Here is a 21,767-nt window from a genome sequence, read left to right on the forward strand (position 1 = left end):
TGGGCGGAGTACAATCTACCTTAGTCCATCATGGAGAGAGTGCCTATAATGTTACGTAATGTACACTCAGCAATGGACAGCTGGCAATATACCAACATGTACTTTGTTCTGCATATATATGACTATGTTGACTTATTGAATTCTTGTGGCAAACAAGATATTTTTGTCAGTAATTTACCAAAGAAAATCATTAAAGAGCTACTTGGGAAAAAAGAATATATTAAAAAAATGATATTATTAATCCTAATAATTGTTATTACTAGTGCTGCCACTACTACTAATAATAATAATCCCTGATTCAAAATCCATGCAATGCTGGTGTTCTGACCATACCAGTGAAAGCTGGGTGAGTCTAGTCCCCATTATATAGCTTGTGTTTTGCTAAAAACCTTGTGTTTTGCTCGTCCGGAAATTTACTTTACTAGTAATGAAAATGAAACTAGTTGGTTACAAGGTAATGGAGGGAAGTAAGTGCTACCTCGTTTACATATAGCACTGTAAGGACCCCAGAGAAGTGGCCTACTCAATCTTGCTCCAGTAGGACACTAACTTGCCAACCACCTGTGTCTCAGTCCGGGATAGACAGGATGGCTAGAGGTTCAGGCATTACCAGAGTAGCGACCGTCTGCCTTTAGGAGCGTTTCAGGAACAAGAAAAGAGCTTGAGGAACAAGCCACTGCTCAAAATCGACCGCTCATAGGTGGAGGAAGTGGAGGGATTAGCAACTTTAAAAGGTTGCATAGACTCTGCTTACGTCAATCATGATCAATGATGTTCCACTTGTTATCATGCTCTTTTGAAATAAATACACAGGAGCATTAGTGAGTACCTCATAGAATAGGACATTATTTAGTAAGGATTTGGGGCTTCATTTAAGTTTTGATGGCTGGCCAGTAACTCTTCTAGGGCAAAGGAGTAAATTACTCTGTGGCCCTGGTAGAGATGCCGCCACCAAGTTTAGAAATGACATCCAAGCTGCGGTCATTTCTCAAGCATTGGCAGGAACTGGCATCATGGTGGTTCCTGACAATGCTTTTTTACAGTTCGGTGCAGAGCTCTGTCAACATAAAGGAGCCTCACACCAACCAGTGCTTAATTTGAGCCGGTGGTTGCTGGTGGAGCACTTATTTTTCTTATTGGACATTCTCAGAGAGCAACAGAGGGGAAAACACACAAATGGGAAAGAAGGAAGAGAAGACTGAAAAACCATTAACAAGAGAGAAAGCTTGAGCCTGCAGGAGTGAGATAAAGAGCAGGGAGCGTCTGGCAGTGGAATAAAGAGGCATGTGGTGGGTTCTGGACCACGCAGCCTTGGTATTCAGCACAGGAACATTTAATGGCACCGGCCGCTGTCTTTGAGCAATGCTTTGGCCACTGGCACACATTATGTTACAAATTATGCACTGACCAAGCCTATTCTATTCTTCCAAAAAGAATATCTCAGAGTGGGGTTTTCTTTTCTAAAATAAAAATAATTAATGGCCCCCTTGCCATGGCAGTCATCTTCCATGGGGAGGGGGGCATTTTGTGTGTTTTACTGTCCCGTACCACCAGGGTTTACCTGCCGGTGATGGACAGTAAAAACAGCTATATGTCCAACAGATGGACATACTGCTATGTCTATGACAGCCCTACGAGGTTTGGCCATGATGAGGCCAGAGTAGCCATCGCTGTGGCCAAACTTAAGTTCTGCTTGCATTAAAATCGGGCAGGCAGACCACTATATCTGATGTAACACATGTTATGCATAAATGTATCTTTTGTGTCAAAATCAAACACACATACAAAGCGTTGGTTAGGATTGCCAATAATAGTCCAGGCTGGATGTCAACACAGCTCTGTTTCCAAACTCGTATTGGGGAATGGTCAGTGATGCAGCTCTAAATCAGCAGGAGATCAGCCCTGGACGCATTCAAAGCTTCTGATCAACTGGATATTAGCAATAATATATTAATAGCAAGTTTACCCTTTTCAACTTACACAAAAACATGAGCATAACACACACTTCAACACACTGAGAACACATCTCAACACACTGACCACACACTTATAATAATAATAATAATAATAATAATAATCCACATTTGTATAGCGCACAATCACCCATTAGGGTCTCTAGGCGCTGGGGGCCGTCGGGAAGATTACGCAAGCTATTGCCCAGAGTCACATGGTGCTGGGCTAACCTGCCGCCGGAGCTGGGGATCGAACCCTGATCCCCAGATTCCAGCGTCAGTCGCCCTGGCCGCGGCGCCACACCTCTCCCACACACTTCAACATACTGGCCGCACATCGCCACACACTGACCACACACAGAGCAAACACTTCGACACACTGAACATACACTTCAACACGAGACACACCTCCACACAAACTGACCGTACACACCTTCACACACACTGACCATACACCTCACTCACTGATCACCCCCAAACAATGACCACACACAAGGCACAAATATCCACACACTTACTTCACACCTCCACACACTAACCCCGCAGTTCAAAAGACTGTGCTGACCACACACTGAATACCTACAGAGCACACGCCTGCACACGCTGAACACACACTTCACTACACGGAGCACACACCTCCACACACTGATCACACACCTCCACACATTGATTACACACCTCCACACACTGAGCACACACCTCCACACACCTCCACACACTAACAACACACTTCCAGACACTGACCATATACTTCTGATAAAACCGCATCAGCCTCCTGTCTCTGATTGAAATATTTTGATAATTATACCCTGCTGCAATGCCATACTGATGGAAGACTTCGACCTGTACAAGTGCTAGTTAACAATAACAACAATAACACCCGGACTCATTCTGCACTGAACAGAAACACACGGTTGTCACACTTAATCAACATTTACACAACAAACATCACAGACGGACAAATGCACACATCTAAAGTACAGCTGCACAAGTGCAAACAAGGAACCTGGGTAAATAGTACCAAAAGACACCCCAGGGATAAACAGAACATCCAGCTACCCTCATTGATAACCTACAGATATGTCTACAGGGACATGTACTGAGGCAAAGAGAAAGTCTCACTGTCTTGCTTCACAGGCCGCACTGGCACTCGGAAGGTATACATACAGGAAATTGGATGTGCCCTCACCTTGGAGGCCTCTGAAGGACAAGATGCAATGCAAGCAAGCTGGGCGGAAGGTCTATCTGAGATTTCCTGTACTGGTTACCAGCATGACAGGATGTCTTATTTTAGACAAAGGGTTTGTGAGGACATGTACAACAAATAATACAGCACATGCAAAGGTGACCTTCGTAAACACATAATACACTTCAAGGAACTGCTGTGTTTCTTTACCATAGAGTGCAAATCCATGTCATAGATGCATGGCATTGCAGGTTCTGTTCCGCTCAACAACCTTCATTAGCATGCATTAACACAACACCCATACAGTGCAGGGAGCAAGGCTCAGGTGGGGAAATTATTTTACAGCCCCAAGTAATATGACCTGAAATAAGCTTGTCTGCATAGATTAAAGGACGATGCACGGAACTCTAAATCAGCATCTCTGTCCTTGTGTACTTGAACCACCATGAAAATCTGTGCCGTGCTTTGAGGATTTCACCTGACTACAATGAAGCTATAACATAATGCCATGGGTGCTTGGCAGAGGGAGGATTTGCAGAACTTTTGTTTATCAGCCTGTCTCCTCTGTGCATTCAAACATTTAGCAACTACATCCAGATGCCCTCTCTGGGAGACACTCCCATTGACCAGTTGCAAATGTGTTCTACTGGATTCAGATAAGAGCACATGGACTTTGGGCACATAAAGAGCTTCTATAAAGATACTTCAATAGATTCCAGATAAATAGTGGACCAGACTATTGTTGTAATGAGAGGTCTATTAGTGTCGGTTGGCAAATATTTCCCTGTTTCTTTTCTGTTGCACACATTAGGCAAATAGTCAAACACACATATGCTGCCAACTGGATCCAGGTGCAATGAGGGGTCAAAGCACTAACAAATCCTTCATGAAACGTTTTCCCAGTTACTTGTGGGGGTAGGGAGAAGGAAACAGAACGCCCTGAGATGTGAGAAATTTGTAACTCTCTTTCACTTTTTAAATGTGTTCTTTCCAAAATTTACATGGTCTATTTTTATCATGCGTTCTCTACAGATTTGCATCAGGACGAGGATTCTGGAAGTGTACTACAAAAGCCCCTGCCATTCATGGTTAGGGATGTCTCTGGGACAAGTAACTTTCATCTTGCTGGCTGTGAAGCTACCTAACTGGTAGCAACGTGACTCGCCTTTTAGGGTACAAACCAACTCGAGTAAGACATGCATACTGACTGCTCCTCTAAAGTATATGAGTTGCAGGTGACCAATGTCTCATCACGTCGAATGATTGGTGAAATTTTAAACGTGGTGATTTTCTTCCGATAGAGAAAACTCTAAAATTTGCTTCCGATAGAATTAGATAACTCTGAAATTCACATTATCCCTACTAAATTCATCCTTAAACAGGTAGATGCCATAGAGGACTCTGCCTATTTTAGTGGGCGTGTGCCACAAGACATCTGGAAGCCGAATCCTGTAAAATCCAGAACTTGTGTGAGTTTGGAGCTAAATGAACACACCCTTGAGTGAGTGAACTCTTTGTGGCTCTCTGGCAAAATATCAAGGACAAAGATATTATGCGACCAAAATACAGTGGCAAAAGTTTTGAGGACAAGACTATCGAGAAGGTAAGTGCAAATAGGTAAGTATGGATTTACTATTCTTAACTCCCCATCAACACATTTTGAACATGAGTTGAGTTGTGTTAAAATAAACCACAAGTTTGCAACTTTCCTGAGGGAGCGCTTCACTTCTGTCAGTGAATGTTTGGATTTTTGCTGGTGTGCTCCTCCAGGCTCAGCGCTACTCCTTTACAGCACTGTGCCTGAATAAAAGGGCCATCAACAAATATCTTTATCTATTGACTGGCAATTTGCTTCTTCATACCACAGCTCATAGCATATGGTAGTGGGCATTTTCCTGTGACATAATTATAGTGCCACGACAAAAACAGCTTCCCAAATATATGGTTGAAGGCACTTGAGTTAACCAATAACTGCTAGTGCATATAGATATATTAGGTTGTCTTCATAAATGTTCCATAGTAATCAAGATAGTAATTCAAAGTTGCAATATTACTTCATCAGCCTATACCAGCATTGGAATAGGTACTTATTCTATTGAAATCGAGAATATTTTATTAGAGTAGAAAAAGTGAATATGTACATTTTTATGTTGAAGCTACGCTGCCCTCAACTTTGTGAGGGACATTTGAAGCAGCTGTATCTTACCCAAGAGGGGCATTTAGTAACTGAGTGAGTTACTGTAGCTTTGTGACAGATATGTTTAGCAGTTGCTTCTGAATTGAGAGATTTGAGCGGGACGTCTAATAAGCAGTCTTGTTCAGGATTTCAGGCCATTTCTTCTGACTCGAGAAGGACATCGAGTAATTACTTAAGGTACTGTAGCTATGTGAAAGGCTAGCTATTTTCCTTGCCAATGCTTGTTTTTAGTGAAATGCATCCTCGTGGCAAAGTGGATGTGAGGACAAATTTTGCACAAAAAAACAGAGCAAAATGCCAAAGCCAGCATTCCAGCCTAATAACGCATAGTTTTGCATAATGTTGGACATTTCACATAATGTCTTCAAAGGAAATTATGCAAATTTACCCCAGGTTTAACCTGAACACAAAACAAACTGTACCTCAGATATTAGGGTTTTGGTATTCTCCACAGCCCAGCAATGTGGATTCAATTTGAGAAAAAGTTTATATTTCCAGGTGATAATTTCTTGAGTGATGGCTGTCATAGAAACCTCAAGCACCCTTGCTGTATTATTGAGTTCCACTAGGAGATAAGGACAGCTGAAGCAAAACATCTTGTCTAGGTGTTGCCAGCCAGCAGTGACACCTGATGATGCCACATCCCTACCAATGCTGAGTGCCTACATCTGCATGCTTGAAATTCTGTTCTATGCTACTGTAGCCTGGGGCCATAGCTCTCCCAGGAAATACATCTCCCCCAGTTTGCCCTGCAGAAGATGAACATAACAAGCAGCAATCGCTCCATCCTCATAAGTTGAATAAATGAATAAATACATACATACCTACATACATAATTACAGCAAGCCACAAAGCATACACCCAACCTTGAAAGAATGTCAAACTTCTTTGAATAACGTTAATACTAAAATCAGGCGTGAGTGACATTCTAACCCTGCAGTAGAAGACTAAAGTATGCCTCAGTTTAACACCAAAGTACCAAAAGTCTCTCCCCTCGTCCAACTTTGATATACAGTCATACAGCTATTGCTTCATTTGAAACTACACCTGGCCCATGTCCTGAATGCTACCAGGTCACGTGTGTGAATAATGGAGTATCCTTTTGCACTTTTTGCAGTGCTGCACTAACAATGGATATATAACACAGCCCTGAAATATACCATTACTCTTGTTCTTTTAACAGTCTTCGGCTCTGCCCTATCAGATTTTGGGTATCGATCCTCAAATCTCTTTGCTTAAATATAGGTCTTGAACTGCTCAACTCCACCACCACAGGTAAGTCAGGAATATCTAGAGTCTTATTTTAAGCTATTTATTTGTGCCATGCTGGTAGAGACTGCATGCTGTCCTACTTGGTGACGGGCTTGCTCCATGCCTCATGGTCACTTTATCGAATCCTGGGTTTTCACTTGACAAAACCTGTTCATTCAGGGTGTCAAGGTCTTGGTTTGCTTCTATTGAATTAATAAGAATGAAGCATGTGATGAGGCTGATTAGTAGGTTGAAGGGCCTGAACTGAAAAAAAGTATTTGAAGGCATGAATTGAGTTGATCACCGCCGCATGTACCGCCTTTGAGACTCTTTGGTGTTCCCAATTTACAACCAGAATTCCAGATAAAGGTTAAATAAAGGTGAACTGTTAAGTAACTTACTTGTTTCGGGGGAGGGTGCGCTGCTCACCCCTAGACCCTCTGCCCCAGTAGCTGTTTTGTCCACCCTTAGAGCCGACGTTGCTGCTTTCACCCACAAAAATGGAGTGCCTGACCTCCAGGCTTGAACCTTCATCTGTCGGGAAAGTTCCATCACTGCAAACGGAGAAAGAGGAAGAATCGAAGTTGACAGGAACTCCCAAAATGAGGACCAGATATACAAAAGGCTTGCGTTGCCCTTGCTTCACGCAAGGTGATGCAAGGCAACGCAAGCCCTTTAGTGGGATTTACTAAGTCACGCAAAGCCACCTTATGTGGCTTAGTAAATCCAGAATAACACATGGTAGTGCAAATCGCATCCTTGCATTACTCTGCGTTGGGAAGGCGTTTCATGGGAGGAGCATGGGCATTCCTATGCATCCACCCATGGATTTTGACACAATCCCACGTTTACTAATGTTAGTAAACCTGGAATTGCGTGAAAATGGTACGCCTTCCCCAACAGAAGCATAACGAGGAGAAATATCTTTATTTCTCCTTTTTATTTCCTCTTTCTGCATGTGCTGCACTCTGCAGCAAACGTAGAAAGAGAAAAATGCCTCAAAGGATTGTTTTCGTGCAGGAAAGTATACCTTACGGCACAAAACCAATCCTGCTTGTAACGCAGGCACCCTTTCACCATGGCGCATGCGTTCCTAGCTTGGTGCTAGGCAGCACTCGGTGCAACACTGCAGGGACATAGCAGTAATGTATCATATCTTAGTAGATATGGTGAATTTCTGCTCTCTCCCTGTCAAGCAAAGCAGCACACCAAATTGATTTGCTGTGTTGCATTGCGTGACTTTTTGATAAGTCTGCCCCGGAGTGTCGATGGACCTTGAACAAGCAATGTGCACACATGTGATAGCCCTGGTACAGAAAGCTTGCACCAGTATATCTGGTGCATAGAATGTGTGCAGATAGCCAAGGAGCAGTGAAGTTTACCGTAATAGAGAAAGTAAAATATGTGAAACAGATGGAGCTAAATTTCAGTTCAAAGTTACCCAAATCCCAGGTCTCAATTAGAATCCTAGATGTCTACAGTTAGAGCAGAGAGGAGTCATCTGGAAGACAGAGAAACTGTCAAGCACTACATAAACACAAGTACTTACCTAGCCAGAGTGAGCCCTATGCCGTTGTCAGAGAACCTAGAAAAAGGAGTGAAAACAAGTTAAACAGTTTATAATCTCACCTTCTGAGGCTAATCAATGCAACTGCGTAAAATAAAATATTATTCAATATAAGGTACCTGCCACAGGTTGTGGGTTGTGTTAAGGCACGGTTTATATTGCAGCGGCACTTGCTTACCCTGAATTCTGAAATATGATGTCCCCTCCTCTGGCCCAGGCGCCATGGTCATTGTTTTTAAAGGCGATGAGACCGTCGAAGACAGCTGGGACTCGTGGCTTTGCGGGGTCCGCATCTTTATGTGGGCGAAACCTGAAATAAACAGCAGGTTAGAGCAGCGCTGGAAGAAGAGGCAGCCCAGATGGTGCCATCTCTCAACACTAAATGTATTTGCAAAGGCGGAGGGACAAGAAAAGGCAGCTTGGTCCGTATTTTTAGCTAAGGGATTACATGGTCCGTGATATGGTTAGCATTGCAAGAACTGAGGTGATGAAAGCAGTCATGATATGGAAGCAGATGAAAAGCTGATGAGTAGCTCGGTCAGATGGCTCAGATATAAGCCTTCTTGTTTAAAGCCGGTTAAGCAGCACATCCATATGTGAGGGTACATATTCTACACGGTATGTGTGTTAGTTGTTACCCACTGTGAGATGCCATATAGCGTATTCCCAGTGAAGCAAGTTGTGTTAAATCACATTGTATACTCTATTTGAGCGACCCAGTGTAGTGTATTGTGCTTAGCTATATTTTGAATTACTGTACTTGCATGTATAGTGAAGTTTGTTTTCCTGTACTGCGATGTAAAGGGTCTATCCATTGAAGTGCAGAGTGATTAAAATGCCGTTTATGGGTCATCTTGAAACTTAGATTCCAATCCTCACCATCTTGAGTAGGAAATCAAAATTTAAAGAAAAACGTGGAGTCTAAGATCATACATTGTGGGGATCATGGTTTTTACTTGAAGATGCCGGAGGATTTCCGTTCTGTTAAGCTTCACCCACCCCCACATGTTTCACATCACCATGGTCAGCCTCCTTCTTTAAGACTGCAACCCTTTACCAACCTCTCCTCTCCTCCCCACCTGCATCTGCTCTGTCTATGATGAACTCCCCTCATGCACACAGTAGCTAGGATCATGGCATATAAGTCATGTACATATATACATGCAGGGACACTGTAAAACATTTTCTGACGAAGAAGAATACTTCATTGTACAAATTCTTAATCAACTAAATTATTTCATGCTTTTACTATATTGTAAATATGGCCCTCAAACGTGGTATGTGTTGGTGTATTCTGAAAGAGAGGTGTAGTCAGATTCATTTTGAAAGCCTTTGGGGAAGCAAGTGGCCTGCTTAGCAGAGACAAATTGGAACGATAATCACAAATTTGCCAGCATACAAATGTGTGTTTTTGATAATTAGAAAATGTTTTTATATGCAAATTACACAATGCACTTCTGCTCATATGCCGGACTCCTCAAAGACTGTGCTGGCAGCCAGATCGCCATCTTGATGGTAAAAGCATGTCTTATTTATGTTGGCTGCACTTACATTACAGTTGCTGCACAAATGCAAATACGGTCATCTCAGGTACCCATTGTTTACCTTTTGCGTTAGTCGTTTGTTATTATTGCCCATCTGCTTGGTGTAGGCAACACTGCAAGACAATGTTCGAGTCTGACGCTAAGGTGAATGATGTCTACATCACTTCTGATTTACTGTGCACAACTACTGTGGGCATACATTTACCTGTCCTGTAATGTCAATGTGTGCAGCCACACAAGCGGCTAAGTTGTACGACCCAACTAGGACTGTGTTTCACACCTAGTATCTGGGATCTAGGGTGAATGTACCATTTTCAAAGAAACAAATTTATAAAGCATGCCAATAATATGGCGGGAAAGGTAAAGTTACAGTGATTTATACTCACTTACTATCCGTGTATGTTCAGAAGAACTAAGTATATTTACTGTTCTAATTACTTATATCCCTAAAGATGCCAACTTTTATAAAGAGAAGACTGTTGCCTCACCGTATAATCTACATTAAGAACGACAGTTTTTTTAAAATAATACCCCCAATGAACACGACCTAGTTTTCAAAAAGGATATACATAAGTCAATGTTTAAAAAAATGTTTAAAAAGGAAGTTTTTCCACACCATGAGTTACTCTGTTACACATTTATTATACATACAAAATTTTAAAATTCCATCATTACAAAGTATACAATTAATTGAGGAAACAACAGACCTGTGATTCTTTGTTTTAAATGTTTTTTATGCAAATGTATTAACGTTGTTTCCTCAATTAATTGTATACTTTGTAATGATGGAATTTTAGGCAACAGTCTTCTCTTTATAAAAGTTGGCATCTTTAGGGATATAAGTAATTAGAACAGTAAATATACATAGTTCTTCTGAACATACACGGATAGTAATTGAGTTTAAATCACTGTAACTTTACCTTTCCCGCCATATTATTGGCATGCTTTATAAATTTGTTTCTTTGAAAATGGTACATTCACCCTAGATCCCAGGTACTAGGTGTGAAACACAGTCCTAGACTGTCTTCTCGTGGGGACGCCCTTGTCTCTCATTTTGAAGATTTACTATCCCCCCAGTCCCCTATTAGTCTGTGCGGGGTCCTCCTTTCCTTTTTTTAACGTACGACCCAACTAGTCACAATCAAACTGCAACCAAAAGGCAAAGAGAGGATGGATCTATAAATGTTCTCCTTTGACTGGTAACACAATGCCACATGCGTACAATTGCCCCTTTAACACTAGGGGAATGTGCAACTGAGAAAACATGTTGGTCAATGCTTACTCCATTGCTTAGTGTCATTGTGTTATGTACATGTATGCATATGAGAGTACATTGCAGCACATGGTGGATGGATTGTGACATACCGGTAGAGAAACTAGTGGTCTTTGGCAGGTATGTTTCACGCTTTGTGGTAGCATTTCTGCACCCTTTTTGGAATATGAGTTGTACTTTCCAATCCATGAATTTCTCTTTGTTGAAATGTAATTGGTATGTGGCACTGATCTTATCAATCATGCCAGAGAGGGTAATATTTGCCTTGTAAAGTTTCATCCTCCTTAATCTTTCCTCTACATGACCCCATGTGTCACACTTGAGAAGGTCTTCTTGTACAGCAATTCTGACACCATTTGTTCATGTGTACCTTGGTATTTTGGCTCACTCCTGTCTTGCAGAGGAGCGCTTTGGGAGGAAGATTGAGTAGATTACTTACTTGCGCCAGAGCCTGTCCTTGGGCATAATTTTCTGTATTGGTGTGCCCTTAATCTGCATTCACTGAGTTTCATTACTCTTATATTACATTTGGTAATTTGGCCACTTGCTTTTCCTGCCCTTTCATTTCTCTCATTTCCACAAGGTTGATGAACTTAGACTTTACTTTAATGTGTCCTTGTCTGTGTAAAGTTGCCATTTACATGTGAGCAATTCTGTGTTGTTTTTTTTTTGCACAAATCCATTAGTGAGCAGAATTATTTGTTGTGAGGAAACCTAGAAGTACCAATAAACTTGGAAAGACACACACCAATTAAGGAGTGAGAAATCTATAAGTGGCAAAAGGGGGAACAGGTATTTATTGAACTGTACAACTAGGCTGATTAGCACTAATATTGGAAACAATAGCTGCAGCTCACATGAAAATGATACTGAAACGGTTTAAGTCTTTGTTATGCACAAAATAGTCATGTTGACTTTGCAAGCAATTGGAAATCTATGACTTACTGTGAATCCCAACAAACGGACCATCAGTATGATGGTTACAGTGCATCCCTCCCTAAAATATTAAAGTATTTCAGTTTCTCAGTGACATTCGCTCACCTGGCATTATCAATTGTCAGATACTCTCTCGGATTCTCAGCACTCGCTTTTGTTGTCTTGATGCCTTTTCCAATGAATAATCCAGCCTGAAATTATCAACAAGCAGCTGAAAGCATCAGGAAGAAAATACAAAAACAATAACTGGAAAATTGCTAAAACTTGAACACAGCACTAAAAAGCACACAGAGGCTACAAAATATCAGTAGGAGAAATCTGTAAGAACAGTACCAATGACATAGTGGTGACGTTCCCGAAAAGGATACCCTACTCACAATGAAGTACCAAGATTCAGAAATCCCTCCCTCTGCACCTGCACTGAAGAAGAACAACCTATACTTATAAGAGTACACCCAGAGTGTAGGTATCAAACCTGGGATCTCTAGCTCATCAGAGAGGAGGTTAACCAAAACCATAGAAAATCAGCAGTTATTGTTACCTGAGCTAACTATAACTTACGCCCCTGCAATGCTCTGCTTATGACTTCACATATTATGTCTCTTATGACATGGTCAGTGACATCACTGATGACATATCTCAAATAACATCACTGAAAACATCACTGATTACATCATCCACAGAACTACTCACACACCCATACAACCACTCCCACTCCCACACAACCACTCACAGATCCATACAACCACCCACACACTCAGTCACACACCCATACAACCACTGACACACCTACTTACAGACCCATACAACCACTCACGCACTACACTCACACAACCACTCCCACACCCAGTCACACACCCACGAAACCACTCACAGACCCATACAACAACTCACACACCCACGTACACACCCTTACAACCACTCATACACCCACTCACACACCTGCACACCTACTCACACACCCTTAAAACCACTCACACACCCAAATAGCTACTCAGACACATACTCACACACCCATACACCCTCGCATACACCAATACAACCACTCACACACCCATACAATCACTCACACACCCATACAACCACCCACACACCCATACAACCTGTCACATTGCCACTCACACACCCAGAAAACCACTGATAAACCCATTCACGGACCTATACAGCCACTCACATACCCAGTGACAGACCTATGCAGCCACTCACACACCCATTGACAAATCTATAGACCACTCACACACCCATACAACCACCCAGACGACTCACACACTGATATAGACACTGACACAATCCCTCAGATAACACGTTATAAATAGTAGCATTCAATAGTAGTACAGAAAGAATAGCAATTTTACTTATGCAGTAGCTTAGTATCTATCTTTAAGTCTCAGAAACGTTTATGAAACTCACTGGATGATGTCATCAGTGATGTAATTTGAGAGGACATCAGTGATGTTATTAGTGAGTGGGTGTGTGAGTGCCTGTTTGGGTCTGAGAGTGGTTTTGTAGGTGTGTGAGTACCTGTGTGGGTCTGTGAGTACCTGCATGGCTGTGTGAGTGGGTGTGTGAATGCCTGTGTAGATCTGTAAGTGGCTGTGTGACTGACTGTGTGAATCTGAGTGGGTGTATGAACGGGTCTGTGAGGTCTTATCACTCTCCTTCCTTATGCATCATGCTGCTCTTCTCCTCTCCTTCCTTATGCCTCTCGCTGCTCTCCCCCTCACTCTCCTTCCTTGTGCCTCATGTTGCTCTTCTCCTCACTCTCCTTCTTTGTGCCTTACGCTGCTCTTCTCATCACTCTCCTTCTGTGTCTCTCACGCTTCTCTCCTCCTCACTCTCCTTTCTTGTGCCTCTCACTTCTCTTCTCTTCACTCTCTCCCTTGTGCCTCATGCTGCTCTTCTCTTCATTCTAATTCCTTGTGCCTCACGCTGCTCTCCTCCTCACTCTCTTTCCTTGAGTCTCAAGCTGCTCTCCTCCTAACTCTCCTTCCTTGTGCTTCCCGCTGCTCTCCTCCACACTCTCCTTCCTTGTGCATCAAGCTCCTCTTCTCATCAGTCCCTTCCTTGTGCCTCGCGCTGCTTTTCTCCTCCTTCTCCTTCCTTGTGCCAGGCGCTGCTCTTCATCTCCTAACTCGCCTTCCATATGCTTCATGCTGCTCCACAAATAACAATTCCAATCCAACCCACAAAATTCCACTACATACCCCATACATACACTGTTGAAAATTAGTACGGTTTGGTGAACATTATCTGCGCCATCTTGCCTCTTCCCCTGATGCCACACTTTTGTCGTGCGCACCCGCCATTTTAAGATGCCCTGATCAGAACGAACCCTTTCGCATGCCGCTGGCCCCTGACATAGCCCTTCGCCCTCACTAAGCCTGCACGCTGACCAACCCCCTGCTTGCACCTGCCTTGAATCATAAACCCCTCTTCGGCGCTGCTCTGCCCCAGGCCCTCATCCTGTTCCCAGCGCGACACCTCCCTTCTTCCCTTTCATGATCCCCGGCCCTTAGATGCAAACCCCCTTTTCCCCGTGTGCCCGTTTGTCTTCCTCGTTCCCAGGCCGACACCCAGCTCTGCCGATACTATCCCTTGCCCCTCCCCGTGCAATAGAAAGCTTCCCTCATCAAAGGACCCCCGAGTTGATCAAAGCCCCCACCCCATGAGATCCGATCGAACCCCGCATTCCATGAATTGGCGGAATATCCAGCTGCGCGATAGTCATCACCTGCTGTGACCAGGGTGGGGACTTCTACTGTAGATATGTGTGGGAACGGGCCCGAAGGGGGATTCCGGGAATGTCTTTCCGTACATCAAAGCTTTACCATATGTATGTAAACTGTAATAAAAACCACAAACATTGTATATAAGGGGCCAGGCCTCAAACGTAAGTTAGAGCACCTCATAACGATACCTGCTGTCCGTTTTGCTGTGTTCTCCTCCGGAGAGAATAAAAACCTTGTTTCCTGCTTTCCAGTCTCCAGCGCCTGCCTCTTCATTGATTAAATAACTAGAGGGTCACAGAGGCAATACCGCCGGGCAAATATCGATTGTCCCCGACCCGACCCAGGTTTCAACAATTGGCGTCCCAAGCGTGGGGCCCATCAGCGACTCGTGGATCCAGTGGGAGAGGTCCCGACGACAGAGTGAACGACTGCAACGATCGGGAGAGCTCTTGCCAAATAGACCCTCGTCTGGCAGCCGATCATCCGAACTTCACTAGTTCCGAACAGACCTCTCTCAAGTGATCTACGGTCCTGACTGGGGACCATTAGGAGTGCCGTGAGAATTACGAGAAAAAGAGGACGATCGGGCGCTGGATTCGGAAGACAAGAACTGTCCACATGGTCCGGGTAAGGTCGTGTAATCACGACAAGGTGCGAAATGATTGCTTGATTGTTTGATTGCTTGATTATTTATAAAATACTAGTATTACTCTTTGTTTGACCTAATTGGAGATTCACTGTCTGCACACGGAGAAACAGTAGGCTCCTTCTCTTTTGCAAACGGTGAAGGATAGGTAACGTAACCGTCGCGCCTATCTTTCTCCCCCACTGACTCTATTATTTCTCAACGGTTTTTGGGAGACTCCCCACTCCCTCACTGATTAACTGGGTTCTTTAACCCCGAACTACTGTTCACAGATTGTCTTCAGGAGATTCTCTGTCTGCAAACCGGAAACAACAGCTTCCTCTTTGCGGTTAGTGAAAGGGTAGAGGACGCAGACTTTTGCGCCCTACTTACTCTCCCCATTGTCCTTTTTCTATCCTATTTATTTATTTATTAATTGCTTGATTGTTCCGCGTTCTTGGTTACTCTTTTTTATTTTTGTTCATGAGGTATTCACTGCCTGCAAACAACGTAGAATAGGAATATTCTGTCTAGTCTTTGCACCTAGTGATAAGATAGGCACTGCTGACTTATTAGTCCCTCGTTACGAGCCGTCATGTCTGTCTTCTCCCCATTGATTGATAATTGGTTCAGCCCGGACCGTGTATTAGAGGTGGACCATATAGCTCCACTAGAAGGCACCCCTAATAAGGACATGTTCATAAACTATGGATTAGTTACCATAGCCTATAATAAATTGTGGCACAGGTATACCAAAGAAAGTCAAGACAAACAGTGGCCACTGGCAGGATCCTTTGACCTTGATAAAATAGAAACGTTAGAAATAGCCCTTCGAAATAATAAGACGACGCCTATTATGCTCGACAGTCTCGGTATGTGGCGCAGAGAGGCTATGCAGCGACAGAGAAGAGACGAGGACCAACCAAGTAGAGAAATATACCGACAGGACAACCCCAGGACACCGCTACCCACAAGTTATCCCCCGACACTACGCAAAAGACGACCAGACTTAGGGCCAGACCAATGCGCTTTTTGTAGATATGTCGGACACTGGAAAGCCCAATGCCCGACTCTACTGAGCGTGAGTAAAGGCAAAGGGCCGACAGGAACGACAGATCGGCAGTATGAGAAAAAGCGCGAGACAAAGAAGAACCCGACTTACATAGACAGACCAGATAGAACCACCACGTTTGATTATGCCCGATGGCACAGATTTCGCCAGGACAATTTCAGCGGCATGCTCAAGTTCTCCTAGGTCGGGCAACGTCAAGACGGGAACCCAGCCTCGTTTTAAATTCACAGACGGAAAGAGATAATTATGACCAATAACTGTTTTATATTCGTCTTGGGTCTTTGTATGTCGTACTTGTACTGTCCCCCGTCTGAGTTTGTGTGTATGTAATGTACGAATCTGCGTCATCCCTCTACACGTGTTTCCGTGTTACTCGACCTCTGTTAGCAGAAACTTAGCATAAAAGCAACCTGGAAAGAAAGAAATGGCAAAACAAAATCCGTAGACCATTGATGAACTTGAACTTTTAATTTAGCACAACAAACAAGGAATAATAACGGTAAAACTGTAGAAAATGAAAGTCATACAGAACATTCACCCCCCCCCCATTCTGGAACCTTCCAAGGTAGGGCAGGGTTACGGCTACGCCCAACCAGCGACAACCCATATAAGGCGGGCCCCGCTGCCAACTCTTGGTCAGGAAATCTTAACGTATGGGGGAGCCGGAGGAGAGGCAGGAGCCAGCAGCCTGGGCAGTTGTAGGTAGTCCCGCCACATGTCTCCTCGACCAGCCGCAACGGGCCTGGATAGACTTAAGTAGTCCCGCCACATGTCCAGAGAAGAACGAGGCACCTCTTTCTTTTCCCTTCCGTGACAGCAGCAGCAGCTCTGGACGACGGGATGTCCTGCACGTACCTCCACAACAGTTTGTCCAGGTCGGGCTGGGAGGGAGAGGCGACGCGGACGAGCCTCTCCCACCTCCACCGATAGGAGGCTTCCCAGCCCCGGCCCAACGCCGAACACCCCCAGTCAGGCGATGGTGCCAATACTTCCACAGCACCGAACACACCATGGTGGCGACGCCAATACTTGCGCAGCACCGAATGTACAATGGTGCCCATATTTTCGGAACACCGAACCTGCAATGACTGCACCGATACTCGTGCCGCGCCGAATGCGCGCCACAGGTGGCCATACTCCCACAGCACTGAACACCAGATGTGGGGAGCACCGGATGTGGAGAGACCGTCGTGCAGGGCCATGAAAGAGTGCAGTTTGGGATGGAGCGGGAGATGGCGCAAAAGAGCCTCCCTCGTGCTCCCAGGTGGGGGCGCCACAGCTGCACACCAGCCGAACGTCCCGCTTTCACAAAACAGAGCCCCTTTTCCTCTCACTCCGAAGGGCTTCTTCCACTCTTATAGACTTGGCGAAGGGTGACTGCTGCAGGACCTCAAAATGGCGCCTGGGCCTGCTGGAAGGCGGGTCTCGGCCGCTAGAGTAACTTTGAACAGCAAGGTAACTCGGTCGCTCGCCCACCGGAGCACGAGCCCCCATCTCCGACAGCATCTCCACAGCCTTGAAGATTCTACAAAGGTCCCCGGCGGAGCCTTCGGCCCCTGCAGGCTTCCGGTAAGGGGCGACTGCCTTGATCATTAACGGAACAAGCATGACATTGCCACTCCTTCTGTTAGCATGAATTCTAGAAATTGCCGAAAAGGACTCTGGTCCAACTGCCAGTAATGGGAAACATTTCCCCCCTGATGCTACTTCCGGACTGAGCCGGCCCCGCCCAAAAATGGCGCTGGTATCAATCGGAACTTACGAACACCTCGTGGTGTTCCTTCGCACTAATATAAACTTGATGTTCTGAGACTTTATATGATCCTTTGTACACTTGGCTAGAAAAGACAAGGAGAGCTCACTCGACGAACAGTATGAAAGGATCGCGTTACAAATGCCGATTACAAATGTACAATGTATTATATTTTTTTATAGCTGATGTATAACCTCATCTACGACGCACACATACGGTATACATATAGGAAATCTGATTGCAACTATTATGATTATGCTTCTAAAAATTATGAAAATAAATGCCCCCGAACCCCCAGCCAATTAATAGACGTTTTAGTTTCTTACAAATGAATGAATAAAACTTTCCGATGTTTTTATTGCTGCAAACGACACCCCCCACTGTACGCACTTTAGCCATTGCCACGACCGGCCAAATACGACCGCACCCTCATAATCCACGTGCTGAAATGACTTTGTAAAATAAAAGTTTGTTTCGAAACTATGAACGGGTATTGCATGCTTTATTTTTAAAATGTGGGATCGGTGGGAAAGTTCTTTTCTGTGCACCCTACTCTGCTCTCTCTTTAAGGTTGAAAGAAGATGGTTGCCCAGCCCTGGAGGACGGATCGGATCGACAACACAGCACTCTGCCTTCAAAGTACGCGACTGACTCATGAACTCTCGCGTGGAGAAAGACCTTGACTTCCAAGGATGGGTAAAACGAACGGTGTAAATGAGGGAATGTAAAAGGAGGGTGAAATGAAATACTGTAAATGTTATAAAGTACAGCGTTCCAAGGTATCAGGGAACGGAGCTGCCCCAAGAACCGAAGAACCTTAGAACGCCACAGCGTTGAAGGAGGTTTAAGGATCCCGATAGTGAGATACATCCTTTGACTAGATACCTCGCACTAGGCACCTCTGGTTTCCTTTTTACGTTTTCCCCGTACACGACCTATAAGGGCACACTGCCCCTCTCCCCTCCCGACCCCAGAAACCATACCCCCGGGACCCTGCCCCGAGGAGAAAAGACGAGTAAGAGGTAAGTAAAGGACTTATGAATCCATGTATCTGAATATGCGCGAATGCTGTCTCCCCAACCCCCCTTTTTTTTTCCTCCCTCTGCAGGTTACATCAGATATTACAGCCGAGGTGTGGCGAAGACCTGAAGCCTGGCCGTATCTAATATACGAAGCAGACTAGCGCTGCAAGGTGGTGCCTAAGCACGCCTACTAACTACTCACGTATCGAACATACCAATAAAATTAGTATGACCTGATAAAAAGGGATCACCCTTAAACCAGACCGGACGAATGAACCCATGTCACGTATGATGCGAAAATGAGAGAATGTGTGTGTGTGACCGAGGCGCTGACCCAACTGGTCGAAGGACCGAGAGTGCGAGAAAGTGCGACAAAATGGTACCACCTTTCTTCTCTCCTTTTCTCAAGGCGCGTCCCCTCTACCCTGTCTAATGCTCAAACTGCATGATTACAAGATTCTAATGCAGACCCGTGAATGTCCTTTACTGTGTAATGCACTAAATAGCCTTTCTTGAATACGCTGCCACCCTCTCTGTTGCACGTGTACTATTTAGCCTGCCGTTGCACCCTCTCTCTCTCTCTCTCTCTCTCTCTCTCTCTCTCTCTCTCTCTCTCTCTCTCTCTCTCTCTCTCTCTCTCTCTCTCTCTCTCTCTCTCTCTCTCACCCTCTCTCTCTCTCGCTCTCTCCCTCTATTTTTGCACTCCCACTCTTCCGAGCGATTAGCCCCGAAATTGGCAGACTGCCACCCCTAGCGCACCACCTAATTGGCTTCAAATACCGTCAGTATTTGCACAAAAACTTGTCTTTAATACAATCACCCTGAGACCGTGTCATTACCTCTCCTTTTCCGCTAGAAGTCAATGAGCCGAGGTTGGGCCGGAAGGGAAAGGACAGGTAAAACGACAGAGGTTCCCTAATCTGGCCCGTAATAAGGGAACTGCATGTCAACGGCTCCTATGGTATAAAACAAGGACCTCAGAATACGCGACCCTCCCCACCCCGAATTGTCGCAATACCCAAGCAGGAAAAATGATCACCCCTGTTACATCCCCCGTATCAGCCGCTCCAAACTGGAGTTATGAAACTACCCCTCATTCCCGGTTGTGAGGAATAGGTCGATTTACGCCCTTACCACAAGTTTCTATGTCCCTAGTTGTCTCCCATAAAACCCCTGTCTTTTCTGATTAAGTACTCAGGCCGTAGGAAGTTACGCAGGACCCAGAATGATGTTTTACAAGGTTGACTGACTAGTCCAAGGTGAATCATCGAAATGAACCCCGTAGTAGTTGAAAAGCAGGATGCATCGATAGAAAAGAAATGTTTAGCCATGTTCGTCTCTCAGCAAAATGCCTGTGTAGTACCATGTTGACAACTCACAGTACCCTTTGTAAATGTAAAACTCTAGAGAACGGCATATCTTTGCCAGGTTCGTCTCACGAAGGTGGGTCACCATCAGATGAACTGTCGTGACTGTAATAAATAATTGTGAAGGAAAGTCATAGTAGATCCAACAGGCCCGTCACCGGTCATTCATATGCCAGATGTGAACACTAATATAACGGGCATTTTCATTCTTTGCCTGGAGCTGGGAGAGAAATAGACTTTTTGATTATCTTCATCTGCAAATTCTCTAAAGACTGTCTTTTCAAACTTGTTTAAGGGTACTGCTGTTGGAGGAGAGAAGGACCGGATGTGGGAGCACGAGGCCTGACTGCAGACTAAGGAACACCTGCGACATTAGCCAAGGCGAGACCACGACAGAAAAGAGCTGCAGGACGAGGCACTGTTTTCGACAACATGAGAAGAAAGGGCCGACCTGATGCCCCTGCTCGATGTCCAGTGTTCGCCGACAAGTCCCCGCTCTCTGAATTCGGTCACACGCCCGCCTATCTGAAGTCTCTCGTTCCCCTAGTCTGTTCCTAATTTGGCCTTGCTCCATCCCCCTTTTTCTCCGACCTACCCTATGGACTGTTTTGTACGCTCTTCTTCCATCTGAACTTTCTGACAATCACCTCAAAGGACACAGGGCGAAAGGGACCTTTCCGACCAGAAACGCGAGGAAAGGGTCGTGCCCTGCAACGCAGAACTTAGAATAGAGCTGGACCCGTAGCTCCATCGCCGGTGCTCCACAGCGCCAACGAAAGACCACAAAGAATAATGAGAACTCGTTAACTCCGAACATTTGACATCCTCAATCACCGTTTCTGCTATGCCTCATTTCTCTCCCAGCCGCCATTGTATTGATCCTGCTCCAATCCGAATCTGAGATATGTAATAACCTGCCAGTCCACGTTATGATATGTACTTGCTGCTCTCGCTACAGAACCGTTTTTTTGTATTACATTCCTATGACTTTCCTGCTGAACAAGTTTATCAAAGTTTATCCAATAGGTCCAGCTCCTAAAAACTAGAAATCTCAAAATGTATTGTTTACAACTCTTTCATCTAGGGTTCCTACCGTTTCTTTCTCATGCCCACCACAATAGAACCGAGTAGAAAATGAACCAGCAAGATGTCTTGAATATGTTAAAGGGAGGACTGTTGAAAATTAGTACGGTTTGGTGAACATTATCTGCGCCATCTTGCCTCTTCCCCTGATGCCACACTTTTGTCGTGCGCACCCGCCATTTTAAGATGCCCTGATCAGAACGAACCCTT

At 44.6% G+C, this 21,767-nt stretch overlaps 1 protein-coding gene across 1 annotated transcript in view; it reads right to left on the reverse strand.

Annotated features, from left to right (window-relative positions):
* The window catches only part of LOC144823963 (cell surface hyaluronidase-like), a 582,809-nt gene that overhangs the window by 241,243 nt on the left and 319,799 nt on the right, over nucleotides 1-21,767 (reverse strand). The window contains exons 13-16 of the mRNA XM_078682928.1: nucleotides 12,012-12,097; nucleotides 8,332-8,463; nucleotides 8,136-8,171; nucleotides 6,988-7,140 (exon numbers count right to left, since the gene is read on the reverse strand). Of these exons, the coding sequence (XP_078539054.1) occupies nucleotides 6,988-7,140; nucleotides 8,136-8,171; nucleotides 8,332-8,463; nucleotides 12,012-12,097 (407 nt within the window). The remainder of the gene's footprint in view (nucleotides 1-6,987; nucleotides 7,141-8,135; nucleotides 8,172-8,331; nucleotides 8,464-12,011; nucleotides 12,098-21,767) is intronic.

The sequence above is a fragment of the Lissotriton helveticus genome, chromosome 3_1, assembly GCF_964261635.1.
Source record: "Lissotriton helveticus chromosome 3_1, aLisHel1.1, whole genome shotgun sequence".
Classification (NCBI taxonomy): Eukaryota; Metazoa; Chordata; class Amphibia; order Caudata; family Salamandridae; genus Lissotriton; species Lissotriton helveticus.